The sequence below is a fragment of the Marmota monax genome, unplaced genomic scaffold, assembly GCF_021218885.2.
Source record: "Marmota monax isolate L192 unplaced genomic scaffold, Marmota_monax_Labrador192_F-V1.1 WCK01_AAM20220418_F8-fsc00004, whole genome shotgun sequence".
NCBI classification, from domain to species: Eukaryota; Metazoa; Chordata; class Mammalia; order Rodentia; family Sciuridae; genus Marmota; species Marmota monax.
In genome coordinates this window covers 33216628-33234885 of record NW_026692881.1, presented here as the reverse complement: position 1 = coordinate 33234885, position 18258 = coordinate 33216628, and the positions used below count along the sequence as shown (strand labels likewise).

At 39.6% G+C, this 18258-nt stretch overlaps 1 protein-coding gene across 3 annotated transcripts in view; it reads left to right on the top strand.

Annotated features, from left to right (window-relative positions):
- Mcmbp (minichromosome maintenance complex binding protein) overlaps positions 1 to 17688 on the top strand; it is a 38752-nt gene extending 21064 nt beyond the window's left edge. The window contains exons 7-16 of one of the 3 annotated variants that reach the window (XM_046450287.2): positions 1008 to 1159; positions 2482 to 2582; positions 4701 to 4873; positions 5200 to 5323; positions 6941 to 7058; positions 9678 to 9843; positions 10717 to 10850; positions 12126 to 12290; positions 15161 to 15249; positions 15819 to 17688. In XM_046450287.2, the coding sequence (XP_046306243.1) occupies positions 1008 to 1159; positions 2482 to 2582; positions 4701 to 4873; positions 5200 to 5323; positions 6941 to 7058; positions 9678 to 9843; positions 10717 to 10850; positions 12126 to 12290; positions 15161 to 15249; positions 15819 to 15945 (1349 nt within the window). In that variant the 3' untranslated portion in view covers positions 15946 to 17688. Of the gene's footprint in view, positions 1 to 1007; positions 1160 to 2481; positions 2583 to 4700; positions 4880 to 5199; positions 5324 to 6940; positions 7059 to 9677; positions 9844 to 10716; positions 10851 to 12125; positions 12291 to 15160; positions 15250 to 15818 lie in introns of all 3 variants that reach the window. The other 2 variants (XM_046450286.2, XM_058581344.1) reach the window with 2 other exon arrangements.
- The last annotated feature ends 570 nt before the right edge of the window (positions 17689 to 18258 follow it).

Below are 18258 nucleotides of genomic sequence, written 5' to 3'. Positions count from 1 at the left end.
AAATTGGGTTTAGAGAGCAAATTTAACCATCAGGGTAAACAGATGCACTAATGAACTTCATTTAAGTTACTTTACCTTATGAACTCACGTTTGTGAATTGCATTAATGCTGACATATTTTAATGTTGTAGGTTAGAATTGTGAATGTACAAATGTGAAAGTATTCTTTATCTACCCCAGAGTTCATGCAAATTACTGGTGTATTGAAATAGTATGAGATGTGAAAGTGTAGAGCTGGGCGCACTTGTAAGAAATACCACAGAGGTCTCTTACACCCTCAGTGGGTAACATCTTGTATGGACCTTGGTCTGGTCTATCAAGCTAGTTTGGAACTCACATTTTTGCATGTGCTTATTTATGTACATCTAGTTCTGTTTGTATTACCACGTGTAGATTGTGGTTTCTGCAACAGTGGAGATACATGAGGGTTTATTACCCAGCTCTCTCCTCTTGCCTCTTAATGACCAACCCTGCCACCTCCCCACAGTTCCCTAACCCTTGGTAACCATTAATTTGCTTTCCTCCTCTACAGTTTTGGCATTATAAGAACATGATATAAATGGAATCAAGTATTATCTTTTAATGATCTGTATATTCCCAGTAATTAGTCTGATTCTTGCATAAGGGATATTAATAAATATACGGTAAATGGATTTATTGCTGTTTGATTGTAATAGAAAAGAAGTGTGTTCTCCCAAAGAGTTCTGTTGTAAGTAGAGTGTGTATTCTTGTATCAGACGTGTCAGAGTAGCCATATTGAACATTAACTTCTTAAAGTGCTTACGTGAGATTGGGTGGGAGCAATTGATTGCCATTTTATGGTAGGAAAATTTAAAATTTCAAATCCATATTCTTGTTCTATTTTTTGGTATTTTTTTTTAAACCATGTAGCAGCTTGAGCTTTTTGAGCTGAAGAATATCATTATCAACTTAAGAGGCACTCTGGAATGTTCTTTTTCGCCAGGAGGCTTTAGCAGTGACTAAGTGCAACGTGTTCTTTGAACTTAGGGAGTGCTGGTGGCCTTCAGTGGTGTGGAGAACCAAAGCGTTTAGAAACGGAAGCTTCCACCGGGCAGCAGCTGAGCTCCCTCAACTTCTCTTCCCCTTTTGATCTGAATTTCCCACTGCCAGGAGAGAAGGGCCCTGCCTGCCTTGTAAAGGTAATGAAGTCCTGACGGTGACCGGTGGGTTGTATGTCTCAAAATTGAAATGGAAACCTCTTGGCATTTATGTGTGTTTTGCTGCTATAATAAATGACAGTAAACCTGAGAGACCTGTGGCGACAGAAGTTTATTATTTTAGGGGTTTGGATCAGAAGTCTAATGTGCGTCTCATTGGGGTTAATTCCTTTCTCAAGGCTCTAGAGCAGCATCTGGGAGTGAGTTTGGTTTTTGCCTTATCCAGCTTCTAGAGGAGGCTGCACCCTTGGCCAGGGCCCTTTGAAGCTCCATCTTGAAGCCAGCAATAACACACCTGCCTGTTCTCAGCCACATCTCTGTCTGACCATTAGCCAGAACGTCCCCTTCTTAAGGACTTATGTGGTAGCACTGGGCCCACCCTCGTACTCCAGGGTAATCTCCCCATGTCGAGGTCTTCAGTCACACTGGCAAGCCGCTCTTGCTCATACGGTAACATTGACAAGGACTAGAACACCAAGTGTTTGAGGGGCCATTATTATGGCTACCACAGCATTCTCCACAATCAAAAGCAAAAGTGGAACAACTCTTTAATTTATGTCTGCTTCCTTCCTAGTGTTATTTCTAGTATGATATCTATTTCATTTTTGCCTTTTTTTCTTTTCATATTAAAACCCATTTCTCACGTATATTTAAAACAGAAGAAAAAACATTAAAAATTTGTTCGGTCTTGCTTATTCTGGTTTTTTGAAACTGATAGGTAAACAAGAGTTAGGAAGTTCAGAAATGATCACCGAGAATCTCCATTTGTGTTCATTGTGGCTTTAACTTAAATGGCTCTTCAGTCACAGTGCTAGGGCTGAAATTACCACATTCTCCCGAGTCCTTGCTTGCATCCTGCCTTACAATGGGAGACTTTGACAAAAGCCCCATTCAACAGACGGTTTTGAAAGTTTGTTGTTGTGAAACATCCCGTGGCCACGCTGTGTTTTGTATTAATCCCCTAAATGTTGCATGGGTTCTGAGGAAGCCTAACACTGACCATCCTGGAGCTCCGGGTTGGTTTTTCTGCTCGCTGGTGGGTTTTGAGATGACGTGTGCCCTAGCTCCCGTTCTGGGCAGCCCTTTCTGTGAAGGATGGCTTGTTGAAACAGCACTGGTCGGGCTGGGTTTTTACCTTGCTGACTAGCTGTGACCGCAGACCAGTACCTTTCCCTCTTGGTCTCCTCTGTGAAGTGCACGGGTCCCTCCTGGGCCCAAGGCTCCAGGGCCCTGGACCTGCAGTGCCAGTACTGTCTGGGCTGCCCGTGTGGGCTCTGACGTCGTGTCTCCTGTGGTTGCTATAGGTCTACGAAGATTGGGAGGGCTTCAAAGTGAACGACGTCCTCGAGTTGTATGGCGTGCTCTCTGTGGACCCTGTGCTGAGCATACTGGGTAACGATGAGAGGCGAGTCCGTTTTCTCTGTTTTGTGCATCAGTTTTTGTTTTGGGGTTTTGTTTTTTATATATATTTGTTTTTTACTTGTAGTTGGACATAATACCTTTGTTTTATTTATTTGTTTTTATATGGTGCTGAGGATCGAACCAAGAGTCTCACACATGCGAGGCGGGCACTCTGCCGCTGAGCCACAACCCCAGCCCCTTGTGCATCAGTTTTTATTCTGATATAATCTCACACATGCAGAAACGTGGCAGGATAGTTAGGAGAACTCCCTCATGCCCTCTACCCAGACTTAACCGGTTCTCAGTGCTCGGCCCTGTGTGCTTTGCCACTCATTCATGCTCTATGTACACACATTTGGAGAACATGTGTCGATAAATTGTAGACATCAACTTTTTGTTGTTGTTTGGCACTAATTTGTACTAGGTATTGAACTTTGGGAGCTCTGCCACTGAGCTTCAACCCCCATCCTTATAAAATTTTGAGACAGGGTCTCACTGAGTTGCCCAGGCTGGCCTCAGACTCACGATCTTCCTGCCTCAGCATCCCAAGTAGCTAGTAGGAATTTTATTTTAGAATGAGTCTGTGTTGTCGCAGTTGTGTTCTGAAGTTCCTCATTTAACTTCTCTCCCCTTCACTGTGATTCCATGATTCATTTCACATAGGTTCATTTGTGTCTGATTGTTTCAGCTAAGTTTTTTCCTCCGTCCTTACTGTTTTGATTAAAAAAAAAAAAAAAAAAGGAACGATGACGTTGACAAATCAGAACATCTCAGGATGCTGTTCCTGCCATCCCCGTCACATCCCTGTTCCACCCAGCGGGTTTATCCTTCCGATATTTCTTTTTCACAAAAAAAGGTAGATATTTGTATTTTTTTTTATCAGCCCTTTTTTCTTCCATAAAAGGAAGCAAACGTGTATTAAATCATTTGTACTTTTAATTTTTTTCATTTAACAAAATGTAGTAGAAATCCACATCTTCCTCATTATTATTTTTTTTTAATATTTTTTTAGTTGCCAATGGAGTTTTTACTTTGTTTATATGTGGTGCTGAGGATCGAACCCAGGGCCTCACACATACCAGGCAAGCGCTCAACCACTGAGCCACAACCCCAGTCCCTCATTATTTTTTCTTTTACTGTTTCCCAAAGAGAGGACTACTGTTCCCTGGATATAGTAGAGTTCTCTTGTTGAAGACTAGATATTTATCATGGTCTGCAAAGGAAGAACTTACATTTTTCATACTAGATAAAAATGTTGCAAAGCACATTTTTAAATAACGTAAAAGTAAATCTAATAATCTCTTAGTAAGAGTCCCTAAAATTGCTTATCTTGGCTATTTATGAAAGAATACTTTCCTCCTGAATTATTGCTTACCTTAGAAGTGGGAGCATAGGCTGGGACAAACAGCAGGGTTAGAATCCTCTTTGGCCACTCAGTGACAGTGCAACCTTGAGCTTGGTTTCCTCACTGGAAATAAGGGTAGCTGTGAGCTTTTCATGAATCTGTGTGCACAGTGTCGAATGAATATTGTGTATTATGTAGTATGTGTTAGAATAGTCAAAGATTTTAAAACATTTTAGTCATTTATTTCAATCTCACAATCAATTCATTATATACTAATTTATTTAGCAAATCTGAAAAATGCATGCCATCTTAATGGCTTTTCTACTCAATATTCAAGGAAGATATCAGGTAAGAATAAAATTTAGCAAAGACAAATAGCAAGGTAGAGACAAATGATTCTCCATACACTGAAAAATAGCTACTGCATGACTTTTGAGAAAAAGACTCCAGTTTGGAGATATGCGATGAAGTACTTGATATCTCAGTTGGTAGTTCCAGAATGTGTGTGTCAAAATAACCTTATGAATGACATTCTGTAGCCCATTGATGGCAGTGCTAGTGGCAGCATGTCGCGTGGAAACCGTCAGTTATGAAGAATGGAATAAGTTTATTCTATCAAACTGGCCTGAAATCTCTGTGGGGAAACTTTTGAGAATGAGGATCCACTTTCTGCTGTCTCAGGAGAGATACAGGGAGAAGTAGTCTTGGCTTGAATTCTAATTTTGCCTTCAGATATGCACATTACATTCACACCTTTGCAACTGGTGTCTAATACAGGGATGCTTCTGCATTGCTGGACCCTATGGAATGCACAGACACAGCAGAGGAGCAGAGGGTACACAGTCCTCCTGCCTCCTTGGTGCCAAGAATTCATGTGATTTTAGCCCAGAAGCTGCAGCACATCAATCCATTGTTACCTGCCTGCCTTAACAAAGAGGAGAGCAGAACCTGTAAGTGTAAGTGAGCCAGACTCTTCCCTCCTAGGTCCAGAGCTGCCTGTGGCTTACACTCAAGAGTGGTGCTGAGTTAGTTCCTCTCCATCAGAATAGGTGTTTCCTGTAATGTCTGTACTGGGCCCTGTTCTCCTCATGTTAATTCTCTTATCGAAGGGGAGAGAAAGAGGGTGCAAGTTGTCATTGTCCCAGGAGCACCCTCATTTGTCACTGAGTGGCCAGTGTTCAGATGCACACCAATTACCTGCTGAGCGCAGCTCATTTGCTCCGAGACGCCTGGAGGAGCTGGCATGTGCTCTGAGTGGCTTTTCTTCCTCCTCCAGTCGTGTCGGCCTTCATGTCCGAGTTGTCTCCAGTCAGAGCAGAGCTGCTTGGGTTCCTCACACACGCGCTGCTGGGGGATAGCCTAGCTGCCGAGTACCTGATATTGCACCTCATCTCTACAGTGTAAGTGCCGTCTGTATTCTTGGTGGGTATTAAGGGCATTTCAGTGTGGTGTAGCCAGTGGAAAAGGTCGGGAAGGTTCTGGTGTAACTTATTAGGCTTTACATCTAGTGTTAACAAGTATTAGGCCAATTCTTTGTTCACTTCAGTTTTTTGATTATGTCCCCTCAATGTTAGAGCCAAAATCAAATAAAGGGCCTGGCTGATGAGTAAAATGAGCTGCTGCTGCTTTTTTTTTTTTTTTTTCCTTTTTCCTTTTCTTTTTCTTTTTTTGCAGTGCTAGGGATTGAACCCAGGGCCGGAACATGCTAGACTACTGAGCTGAATCCCAGCCACTTTTTACATTCTGAATTCTGTTTGCACATCCCGAGGCTTTGCTTCTAAAAGACAGTCAACAAGTTACATCATGTGCACATTTTAATTTATACATTGACGTTAGCCTCACCCTTTGACTCCACTTTGTTTTCTGGTTTCAAAAATAATGTGCTCCTTCAATAAGTTCCAGGAACTTGAAGAAAATAGCAGTCATCTGTTATCTCACCACTGGGAGATAATCTCAGGTACCACTGTGGTACTTATTCATGTTTTTATGTATATATATGTACATTATATATACCAATATAGTTATCAGTTATACCCATATGTTGCCTTTTAGCATTTAATACATATAAAACATTTTCCCATTATAATTCTTCATGAACTTTTTAATGGCTGCACACTGGTTCATTATACAGTTGTGTTGTACTGTAAACATCTCCTAGTTTTTCTCTGTGGTTAACCACAACATTGTAGTAAACAGCTTGGTGCCATGATTCTTACTTTCCTCTGGTGGAATCTAAGATGGTGGTACGTAATGACTGAGAGCTCAGATATTGGAACCAAACTGCCTGATTTTGAATCTTGGCTCTATCAGTTTCTGACTAGACGAGCCTGTTACAGGTCAAATATCTCTAATCCCCAAACTGGAAATAATCCCAGCTCGAAACTTTTTGAGCACCATTGGGCTCTGTTTCAGATTATGGAGCATTATAGATTTTGGATTTCAGATTATCGATGCTTACCCAGTAAAGTCTGTGCAAATATTCTAAAATCAGAAGTATTTTGGGTCTCGCATATTTTGAATAATATTCCAACTATACAAGTTCTGTGCCTCAAGATTTCTCATCTGTAAAACGAAAATAATAAAACCTATCTCAGAATGTTTGGAAATGAAATGAGTAAGTGTATAAGCGCTTAGAATAATATTGGCTATTAATTTTATTTGCAGTTATTCTGGTAGATCAAATAGCTAGACAAATTCCAGCTGCTTGAGGCTGAGGCAGGAGGATTATAAGTTTGAGGGTCAGCCTGGAAACCCTACTAAGACCCTGTCTCAAAATAAAAAAGAAGGGACCAGGTGTATAGTGCAGAGATAGAGTGCTCCTGGGTTCAATCCCCAGTACCACACACCAAAAAAAAAAAGAAAAAGCTAGCCTGAATATTATTCTATATTTTTAATGATAACAGTAAGCTAATTTTTATTTGCTTTTTAATGAAATCAGGAAGTCACTTCAGTATCTCATTTATTGATTTATTTTTCTTTCTTTCTTTTTTTTCTTTTTTCTTTTTTTTTTTCCCTAGATATACAAGAAGAGATGTTCTTCCACTAGGAAAATTTACAGTTAACTTGAGTGGTTGCCCACGGAATAGTACCTTCACAGAACACTTATATCGAATTATTCAACATCTTGTTCCAGCAGTAAGATCAATATAAATACTCATCATAAACATAAAGCACACCAAAAATCCTTCTCATTGTCTTCCATTCAACTCACATACCTAAATTTGAGATTTTAGTAGCTGTCACTTAAGGGGAAACAAAGCCTGCCAAGTTACATGATTGAAAGCATGCTCTCTCTCCTAAATGTCCCACATTTCTTGCGTTAGTACAAATTTCTGTAAGTCTAACAAGTCACACAATCCCAGTAACTCTTAAAATTGTACTCTCAGTCAATGCCAATTTGTGCAATTTGGTATCCTTTGCATTAAAATCTTTAATCTAAATAAGCTCTAAATCATAGGAACCTCCTCCTTTTACCTAAGGTAATTAAAAAAAAAAAAAAAAGACCTTCACCTTCATTGCCCCAGTTTCAATTGTTATTTGGGAAGTTGAGCTTTCTTCACTTGCCAGGTGATCTGGAGTACAGTATTTCTGTGTGTAAGGATCTTGGGAACAGGGGAATTGCATCTGACACATCATGTGATAGAAAATACTGATCCCCTCTTGCTTTGGGAATATAAGAGTTTGGTCTGGATCAGTCACTGAACCAGTTTATTGAGTGTGTCTAAGTGCTAGCATTTTTGCAGATCCTTAATGAGCAGTGACCAGAATACATGAGCCTTTCTCCCTCTGATAAAGTCCTAAGATGCAGAGAGCTATTTTACGTTGGGTGCATTTATCATTAATTTCCCACATTTTAGAAGTAAAATTGAAAATGTTAAAATAATAATTACATACAAACATAAGTGTTTTTGTAAAAATAACTTTTCCCAAATTAAAAAAAGAAAAAGTAGTAAAAATGACCTTTTTCTACATTTTTGCTAATCTCTTTAATATCTAAATTAATAGGAGATCCCTAGATTTTTTTTTTGTGTCTTTGCATTCAGTCTGTTATAATGTGATGTTTTGATTCTTTTTTTTTTTTTTTTTTTGAAGGGTAGTTGGAATGTGTAATTTTATCTGCTGCAGTAAGATTCATTAGTCTTAATCTTGTACATTGAAAATATCTGGGTAAAAATCATGATTTTTATCTCATAGGCCCCATTAGAGAGTCTTGGCAATTCCCTAGGTTCTGTACCACTTTGTGGGTGTGGGTGTGTTTGTGTATCATTGGGAGTTGAACCCAGAGCAGAGGCCCTCTACCACTGCACCACACCCCTACCCCCTTTTTTTTGTTGTTTTGAGATAGAATCTTGCTAATTCGCCCAGGCTGGCCTCAAATTTTAGATCTTCCTGCCTCAGCCACCCAAGTTGCTGCTGGAATTAGAGGTGTGAGCCATGGCACCCAGCTCTCTACCACTTTTCAGTAATTACTGAAATAGATCCCTTGCCCTCATGGAGCTTAAATTTTTGTGGTGAAAGACCAACAAATAAATTAATCCATGGTATGTCATTTATGTGCCCTGTAGAATAAAGCCCCAGGAGAAGGAGACAGAGTCCTGGTAGTGGCCCAGGACAGCTGCCAACATTCATAGCGTGGGCAGGAAAAGCCTAGTTCCCAGGATGCCTCCTGACAGAACTCAGGGAAGTACAGTGACAGACCTGGGGGCTGCTCAGAGAAGTGTCACCCTGTGCAGAGAACAGATTCAGAGCCACTAAAGAGCGTGTGCTTGGCAGTGTGAGGAATGCCAGCATGGAATGAACCCTGGGGAAACCTAGAGGCAACCCGAGGCCACTCAGCTGGGAGGCCGAGGTTTAAGTAGCACATACGGAGGGCAAGAGTGAGCATCCTTGCATGTTATCAGAGGAAAGTGCTGTAGGTTCTCATGTGGTGTGAGCTTTCCCCTTCGTATTCTCTTCCTGCACCACTTTGGAGGGCATTTGCTTTTTCACTTTACCACATCCCATCACCTCCTGTGTCTAGAAGTACTTCCTGCACACTTGGCTATTTACGGTCTTACGTAGCTTTCACCGTAGGTTATGCGAGAATGGCCTGCCTATGCTCTGCAGTGCCAAGCCTGACTCCCCACCCCACCACATATGCTGCTTCTCAGGCTGAGTCTAGAAAAGTGAAGTGCATTGAGGGCAGGGCCAAGGGGCACTGGGAGTGCTGTGGGCCGAGCATAGAGGCAGTGTCCAGGGCTTGGCGGATTCCCTGCTCTGGCAGACTTGGGGCAACAGCGGTGAGCCCTGCAGCACCAAGATGGTTCAGTGTGCTCTGCTCCTTGAATTTTCTTTCAGCACTTCCGTTCAGAAGTGTCTGTAGTAGTCAATGATGAATGAATATGATTTTCATCCAAAGAGCATAGTGAAAAATGATGAGCTTTTCTCTCCCTTTCTTGAAGAATGAAATACTTTGTTTTGCTAGCTTGTGTTATGGGAAGAAGTCAGTTGTCTACCATTTGTCACCGACAGAATAGAACTGATTCTTTAAGACTATTGAATAAGACATTTGAGAATAAAGCTGCTTCCAGAGTGAGTGAAAATCTAACACAGGAAATAGCTGTATCTGTGTGTCTCAGAGTTCTAGAGGTCATATCATTACTCCCTTAAAAATAAGTAAGATCATTCTATCTGAGAAAAATTTTTGACTCCAAATACATGCTTTCTTACAACAGGAAACTTCGATCCTTGCTCATTAAAGCATTTCCCTTGCAGTCCTTTCGCCTGCAGATGACTATAGAGAACATGAACCACTTAAAATTCATTCCTCACAAAGACTACACAGCCAACCGCTTGGTCAGTGGACTCCTCCAGCTGCCCAACAACACTTCCCTCTTCATCGATGAAACGCTTCTGGAGCAAGGGCAGCTGGACACCCCAGGTATGCACATGGACGCCCCCTGTCACCCTTTTCTGGCTAAAGTTAAGCCTGGTAATGACTTTTCAAAAGGATGTCTATGGATGAAGACAAATTTGTATTGGAAAATATTTCAGATGAAGGCTTGGTGTGTGCATTTAATTAAAGTAAACATCATAAACTGTGCACTCAACTATTTAGTCTTCACGATTTTTAAAGCAGTACATTAGCACAAGTAGCTTTTTAAAGGCTGAAATGGGAGGTTTTGCCTTTAATCTGCTACCTCAAAGGAGAGGTATAGAGAAGATGTAGTAAAACATTTGATATCTCCCGTTGAACTTTTTAAACATTTTGTAGAGAATCTCTGAAAAAAGTATTTAATGGATCAGATGGTTTGAACTAACCTCACTTATGGAGCATGTCATAAAATCACAAGAAAGTGGAGTGCCTTATCTTGTGCTCAGGTGAAGAGAATCAAGATGGCACTGTGCTGGTGATCAGTTCAGGAGGTAAAAATAGAAGAAACAGTACTGTAGGCTGTGTACACCTCAGGCAAAGCTGAGAATAGGCCCAGTCAAATTGAGTAAGATCACTGTAGCCCTGTGACCACACCACCTAGGAAGTGACCCCACTTGCTGGGGTCCCATTAGTATCCTGTGGTGGATCAGACATTAGGCATTAGGGTGTCCCAGACAGCTCCAGCAGGCCTCATGCTATCTGTCTGTGGAGCTCATCACCTAGTGAATGTTTGCTTGGGGACACTCAGCTTATAAATCGGGCATCCCTCATAGTCTTTATTTAAGCAGCACAAATCTCACGTCTATAATCCTTGTCAGCCAAACTAATGTTCCTATGATTAAGATCAAGTGACTGAAAATTATGTTCTTACTCTTCTAGGTGTTCACAATGTGACAGCTCTGAGCAACCTAATAACCTGGCAGAAGGTGGACTATGACTTCAGTTACCACCAGATGGAATTTCCCTGCAGTATCAATGTACTGATTACTTCAGAGGGGCGGTCACTCCTCCCGGTAAAAAGAGTCACTTTTAAATGTAGATGGCTATGTTTTTGTTTTATGTTGATGTTGCTTCTAAGTTCTATTTCTTCATTGTGGCTGCTGACTATTAATATGGGAATAAGTTATTTTGTTCCTGCCTTGGGATGGAAACTTACAGCTACCAAGAAGCAGCCATCAGGAAGTCACAGGATCACCTGGCTATTAGCACAGACATGCCCCCATCTGAGCGTACAAAGTAAAAGCTGTCTGCAGGTGGATTAACATCCAGACTTCTGCTTGATTGCCTTTGTCCCATTATTTTCTGTCACTTACATGAGAAATAGTTTAGCTTTCCTTATTAAATGTCCCTAATCACCTGGTAATGAATTTTATACTTTATGGTGAAATGGAGTAGCTGATCAAGAGGTTTGAATTTTGAGGATGATGAGAAATACATCCCAGGTATTAAAAAGGTGTATAGCTACTCTGTAGAGTTCACTTGTGAACATGAGGAATAACCTTTGACATTAGTAAGTTTTCTGTGGAAAAGTACAATAAAAAGTTAAATTGGCCAGGAATGGTAGTGCATGGTGGTGCATGCCTGTAATCCCAGCAACTCAGGAGTCTGAGGCAGGAGGATCTCAAGTTCAGGAGTAGCCTGGGCTGGGCTGGGGATATAGGTCAGTCGGTAGAGTGCTTGCCTAGTGTGCCCAAGGCCCTGGGTTCATTCCCCAGCACCATTTAAAAAAAAAAAAAAAAAAAAATTATCAACTGCCTTTTAGAGATGTCCACCTTTTTTTTATGTTTATTGATACCATTGAGGTTTGTTTGTTTTTTTTTTTTTCTTTCCCCTTTTGCAGTACTAGGGATTGAATCCAAGGGTACTTTACCACTGAGCTACATTCCCAGACCTCCATTTTTTGGGGTACCATGGATTGAACCCAGGGGCTCATAACCACTGAGCCACATCCCAAGTCCTTTTTTATATCTCATTAGAGACAGGGTCTTGCTGAGTTGCTCAAGGCCTTGCTAAGTTGCTGAGGCTGGCTTTTAACTCACAATCCTCCTGCCTCAGCCTCCTGAGTCTCTGGGATTACAGGCATGTGCCACCACACCCAGCAAAAGCTAGCCTCAGTAATAATTGCTGTGGTAGTTATAATGTATGTAAATCATATTAAAAACTAATTCCCTTTCGCAAAATTAAGTGGTATTTCCTAATTCCCTTGGAAGCTGATAGAGCATGCAGCTTCTGCACATGTAGCTTAATCTAGGAATTTGAAAAATACTGGGTCCCGTTTCTCTTTTCAGGCAGACTGTCAGATTCATTTACAGCCTCAGCTAATCCCTCCAAACATGGAGGAGTACACGAATAGCCTCCTCTCGGCGGTGCTGCCTTCTGTGCTGAACAAATTCCGCATCTACCTGACCCTTTTGAGATTCCTGGATTATAGTATATCTGATGAAATAACCAAGGTACATTCAAGTTACATCAAGGATTTCCCTGTGTAAATTGTAATGTTTTGCCAATTTACATTTATCATTACAGATGGGGTAAATTTGCTCTTTGCTTTCTATGTCTTTCCTTTTTCTTCCTTTATAGTCTTTCATTTGTTTGTTTGAAATAGATATTGTTTTCTGCTGTCTCATTTTATTCCCTGGACTTTTTTTTTTTTTTTTTTTTTTTTTTTTTTTTGTTGGCTGTTCAAAACATTACATAGTTCTTGATATATCATATTTCACACTTTGATTCAAGTGGGTTATGAACTCCCATTTTTACCCCGTATACAGATTGCAGAATCACATCAGTTACACATCCATTGATTTACATATTGCCATACTAGTGTCTGTTGTATTCTGCTGCCTTTCCTATCCTCTACTATCCCTTCCCTGGACTTTTTTAAAAATAATATTTTCTTAGTAGCTTCCCAGGAGCTAAAATTATTAATATCGGTGCTGGGGGATTGAACTCGGGGCCTCACACATGCTAGGCAAGTGCTTTTCCCATTGAACCACATCCCCGGCTCTTAATATCGTAATTATATAATCATTTAGGATTAATGGTCAATTTAATTACAAGAATACACAAAAATTTTGCTTCATTATGATTTTTTTTCTCCATGCTATTGTCATAAAAATTCCACCCGTATGCATTGATAATTATTACTTTACTTACCTGTCTTTTAAATCAGGCATTTCTGCTGATCTCTATTAACTGTGCAGTTGCCTTTGCTGATGCCATTTGTTTCATCCTGCGGGTTCATGTTCTTGTCTAGCGTCCTTTCATTTCAGCCTAAAGAACTCCCTTTAGTGTTTTTTGTAGGACACATCTGTTCATGAGAAAGGTTTTGCTTATCTGGGATTGTCTTTTCTCTCCCATGTAATGGGGATTGAACCAGGGACACTCTACCACTGAGCTATATCCCTGGCCCTTATTGTTTGAGACAGGGTCTCACTAAGTTGCTAAGACCGGCTTCAAACTTGTGATCCTTCTGCTGCAGCCTCCCAAGTCACTGGGATTTCACTGCACCTTGATGGGATTGTTCTCCTTAAGGCTAATTTTGCTGAATGTAGAATTCTGGGTATCATCTTTTTCTTAGCCCTTTGTGTCTTTTCACTGCCTCCTACTTCTGTTCTCTGGTTTCTGGTGACAGGATCCTTCGTACATGATCAGTCATTTTCTATAGCATTCAAGAATATCTCTGTTTTGTTTGTTTGTTATTTCCAATTATTGTGTGTGTGTGTGTGTGTGTGTGTGTTGCTGTAGAGCAGATCCAGAGTCTCAAATATGCCAGGCAAGGGCTCTGTGCTCTGCCACTGAGCCACAGCTCCCATCCCAACTCTTGTCTTGTCTGGCTTTGCCATTCTCTATTTAGTAAGACATGTTCTCTTAGTTTCCTTTAGTTTATACAGTAGCCCCTCCCCCCTTACTTATGAAAGATTCATCCCAGGATCCCCAGTGTGAGCCTGAAACCACAGATAATGCTCTCTATGACAGGATTCATGCATTAAGCACAGTAAGAGATTGACAACCATAATTGATGAGAGAACATTTATAGCAATATACTGTAATAAAAGTTCAGTGAATGTGGTCTCTTCCCCCTCTCAACTGCCTCAGAGCAGGTGGCATACACAGTGTGAATATGCCAATGAAGGATGACATGTTCCAAACAGGACAGGGCAAGATTTTGTCACAACACTTAGAATGGCTCACAATTTAGAACTCTCTTTGGACTGCAGGTAAAAGTGCACCATTGTACATGGTCTCTTTTACTTCTCTGAAGATATTTAAAATAACAAGTTTAAAATGTTTGTCTAGTGGGTCTAATATTTGGGTTTCTTCAGGGACAGTTTCTTTTGACTCTTTTTATTCTCAGTTTGTGGGCTGTGTGTACCTTCATCTTTGCATATCTGATTTTTGTTGATAATCAGATATTTCAAATAACATAATGTGGCACCTCTGTTTTAGAAACTAGGTTCTAGGGTTTGTTGTGTTAGTGCTTTTAGATTTATCCCCCCCCCCCTTTGTTTTAGAAACATTTTAAAAATATCTTTTAGTTGTAGATGGACACAATACCTTTATTTCGTTTTTATTTTTATGTAGTGCTGAGGATCAATCCCAGTCCCTCATGCATGCTAGGCAAGTGCTCTACCACTGAGCCACAATCCTATCCCCCTTCCCCCTCTTTTTGAGGTTCTAAAGATCAAACACATTGCGTGTGCTAGGCAAGCACTTTACCACTCAGCCATGTCCCCATTGGTGAGTCTTCCAGGAAATCACCAAAAAGGTCAGATAATGACAGTTCTCTGGCAGCCCTGCTTTGAAGAAACTCTGGCCCTGTTCTGTGCTCTAGTCTGCCATTTTTGAAGCTATCACCAGGGGGCCCCCTGTATTGTAGAATATGGGAGTAAAGCAAGTTAAAATGCCACAAAGCTCATCTTTCTTACCAAGAATCACCTCTTTTTCCTTCATAAATGTTCCCTAGATTGCTGCTAGGGTCACATTTATTTCCAGAGGTTTGAAAAAGCGGATTCTGATCATTGCTTTCTGCAGTTTTCATGGATGTCACTCTTCCCTATTCAAAGGCATCAGTTGTTATGCAAGTTGCTAATTTGTTTCACCTTCTCATTTTATTTTGTTTAGAATGTTTTCATCAGTAGCATTTTTCTGTGTGTAAAATTTCAGTTCTCCATCCTTTTTTCCATCTATATTCTTGTTTGTCTAAGAGGTGGAGCTGACATCCTCATTTTTACATTAATCAAAGGACCAAGTACCTTATGTCTTAAAGTACACTTAAGGGAGTTTTAAAGGAACCTTATAAAGTACATTTACTCTTTCAACAAAGGCAGTTGAAGATGATTTTGTGGAAATGCGAAAGAATGACCCTCAGAGCATCACTGCTGATGACCTCCACCAGCTGCTTGTGGTAGCGCGGTGAGTAGTATATATGCTCATAATTGCTTTTTCTGAAAGCTGTGCATTTATTTAGCAGTAACTCAGACTTCTAAAAACAGCAGAATTTTTTTCTTTTTAAACAATGCCTTCTAAAGAAGGGATTATTGGGGGGAATTCTGTTTGGACAGTTGCCTCATAAGTGGAACAGGAATGCTGCTTATCCTCTAAGCTTCAAAGAGCCAGCTACCCTCCAATTCTTGCTCTTCCGGGAATTCCTTGTGGGGTCTAACCTAGCTCTTGACTTGTGTGTAGGTGGTCTTCGTCTGGACTGTGGGGGTTTTTTTGTGTGTGTGTGGTTTTTTTTTTTTTTTTTTGGTACCCGAGATTGAACTCAGGGCCTCTGAGCCACATCCCTAGCCCTTTTTGTTTTTTATTTAGAGACAGGGTCTCGCTAAGTTGCTGAGACTGGCTTTGAACTCGCAATCCTCTGCCTTAGCCTCCAAAGCTGCTGGGATTACAGGTGGCACCACTTGGACGCTTTTTTTTTAATAGTATTCCTAGGTCTTAAATTTTTTCTTAGACTTAAATGTGTTTCTGTTTCAAACCAGGTTTCTGTCTCTCAGTGCTGGGCAGACGACACTGTCAAGAGAACGATGGCTAAGAGCAAAGCAGCTCGAGTCTTTAAGAAGAAACAGGCTTCAACAGCAAAAATGTGTGAATGGAAATGAACTTTAAAGTTCTGATACCTATTTGAGGAGTAACAGGCAAACTGTAGCCACGTTATTGTAAAATTCAAATATCATTTATACCACAGTTTTATACATAATTTGTATCAAAACCCAATGACTTTTCCTGAAATCAAGCCTGGTGACATCTGAAGTTTATACGATACTCAGTGAGGGCTTTTACCTTACTGATTTTATGGAACTTTTGAAGTTTTGTTTTATAATGATATAAATTAGTAATGGTGTACAAAAATGTATTTGATATTAAAAGTTTAATATTGATAAATGTTGCTGATTATACCTATATTTCCTTAGCTGCAGCTAAGTCATAGGCCAGACTCTGTTCAAATGCTAATATTAACTTCATTTGAAGAAAATTGTTGTAATTTCAAAGTTGGAGGGATTGTGCTCTTGAGATTTCTATGTCTTTCCAATTAACAGTGGATTTGCGTATGTTCAGTAGTCCAAGTTTGGTGAATGGACATACTTGCTAGATTCACGGGTGAAATCCTATAGTATCATTTCCCAGATATTTGGCCACAGAAACATTCTAACAGTTATTAACAGCTTGAAAAACTAGCCTTTTACATGGCACTGGTACCCAGATTTTGCATTTTATGGACCAGTAAAATTCTGAAAATTTGGGGACAGGGTTGTCAATTTATTTTGGCAAGTAATCTGAAAGAAATCATTGTGGATATATTTGAGTTTTTTTTTTTTTTTTAATAAAAGGACAATCTCAGAATAAGAGGTAGTCTTTTAAATGGAATAAATATAGCTTTTTGAAGAACGCTATATTGTCCTTATGTTTCTCATTACATCCCAGTACATTTGGAAACTACTATTTTATAGGACTCACTTAAGGGAACACAACCTAATGAAGTTAAGTAGACTTAAAAAATATTTTTAAAAATAACTCTTTAGGAAAAACTTTTTTTTTTAATGGTGCTGAGATGGAAGGTAGGGCCTTACCTCTGTTAGGCAAGCTGCACCACTGCACTGTATCCCCAGAAGAGAAAAGAGGATTTTAAAACTAATAAATGGCATTTAGTTACTTTAAAGATTGGATTTTGAGACATAGAAGTTTATCAGTTCCAAATGTGCTGGATGAAGAAATATTATCTGCTAGTCCTGTAAAGGCCCAATGCAAGGTTATGTTTTCCCCAGACCAATTGGTTTTGATGTACAAATCTTTAAAGGAATGAAATATTACTAACATGTAGAAAGCAAAATAGTATCATTGTGGCAACAAGAGTCTTTAGAAGGGTTAGAATGCTTTTTTAAGCTACCAATGGTATATATAAATCTAGTAACTTACCTCATTGAAAATAGATCAATTAAATGAGTCCTTAAAATTTTTTTCATGTAAGGAAGGCTTAGTTGACATTGATTTTAACCAAGACAACAGGGTCAGCCTTGAAAAGTCAAGGAATTCATATGCCTAATGAAGGGAAGTAAAAATTAGTTGTTCTTTTCCTACATTTAAATCTATTTTTATAAACTAATGTAAATAATGTTTATATTAGAATTCTAACTGGTTTTCATTTTTATAACTGGTAGACTACACCTTCCTTCAACTTTCAGAAATAAAATGAAGGCTCAACTGAATCTGAGAATGAAAAACATTATCTTTGTCCTAGTTTCCATGTGTCTTGACTGTGCCAATGTAAATGATAATCTACCAAAGAAATCATAATTTTGCTTGATCTTGCAGAAACGTTCCCTTGAAATAAAACTTCCCCAATTATCAGTACCTTGGACTGTTTTTCATGAATTATGTAAGATATGATCTATGTGGACAAGCCCTGTGTTCACTTGGAAACACATTACAAGGTGAATTTAAGTACAGGAGGTGGTGCAAATGCTCTCCTGCCCACGACCCACCCAGGCAGATTACACACTCTCCCTTACCTAGGAACACACACGTTCAGATTTGTTGTTCTTATTAAAGGCAAGATTATTAATCCAGACATTATATATCCTTGTTTTAAACATTGCCTTTAGTTTTCAAAAAATCTCTTTGGAATTCATTTCTGTGGAACTTATATATGCTTATTTTCTCACCTGATCTTGACTTGTATTTTTACTTGTGTTGTGGAACATTATTTTCAAGACCAAATTGGTAAGAACAGAATAAAGCATTCAGTTTTGAATGTTTGGAATTTAAAAGTACTGTTTGATTCACTTTCATCATTTTCAAAATCATGAGAATACTTCAAAAAACTGAAATAACACTCAGAATAAGTATGTAGTTATAACAAATTTACCACTTGTGAATTCTTTAAATCAAACCCTTGATCAAATGTCATGCAAGGAACTCACA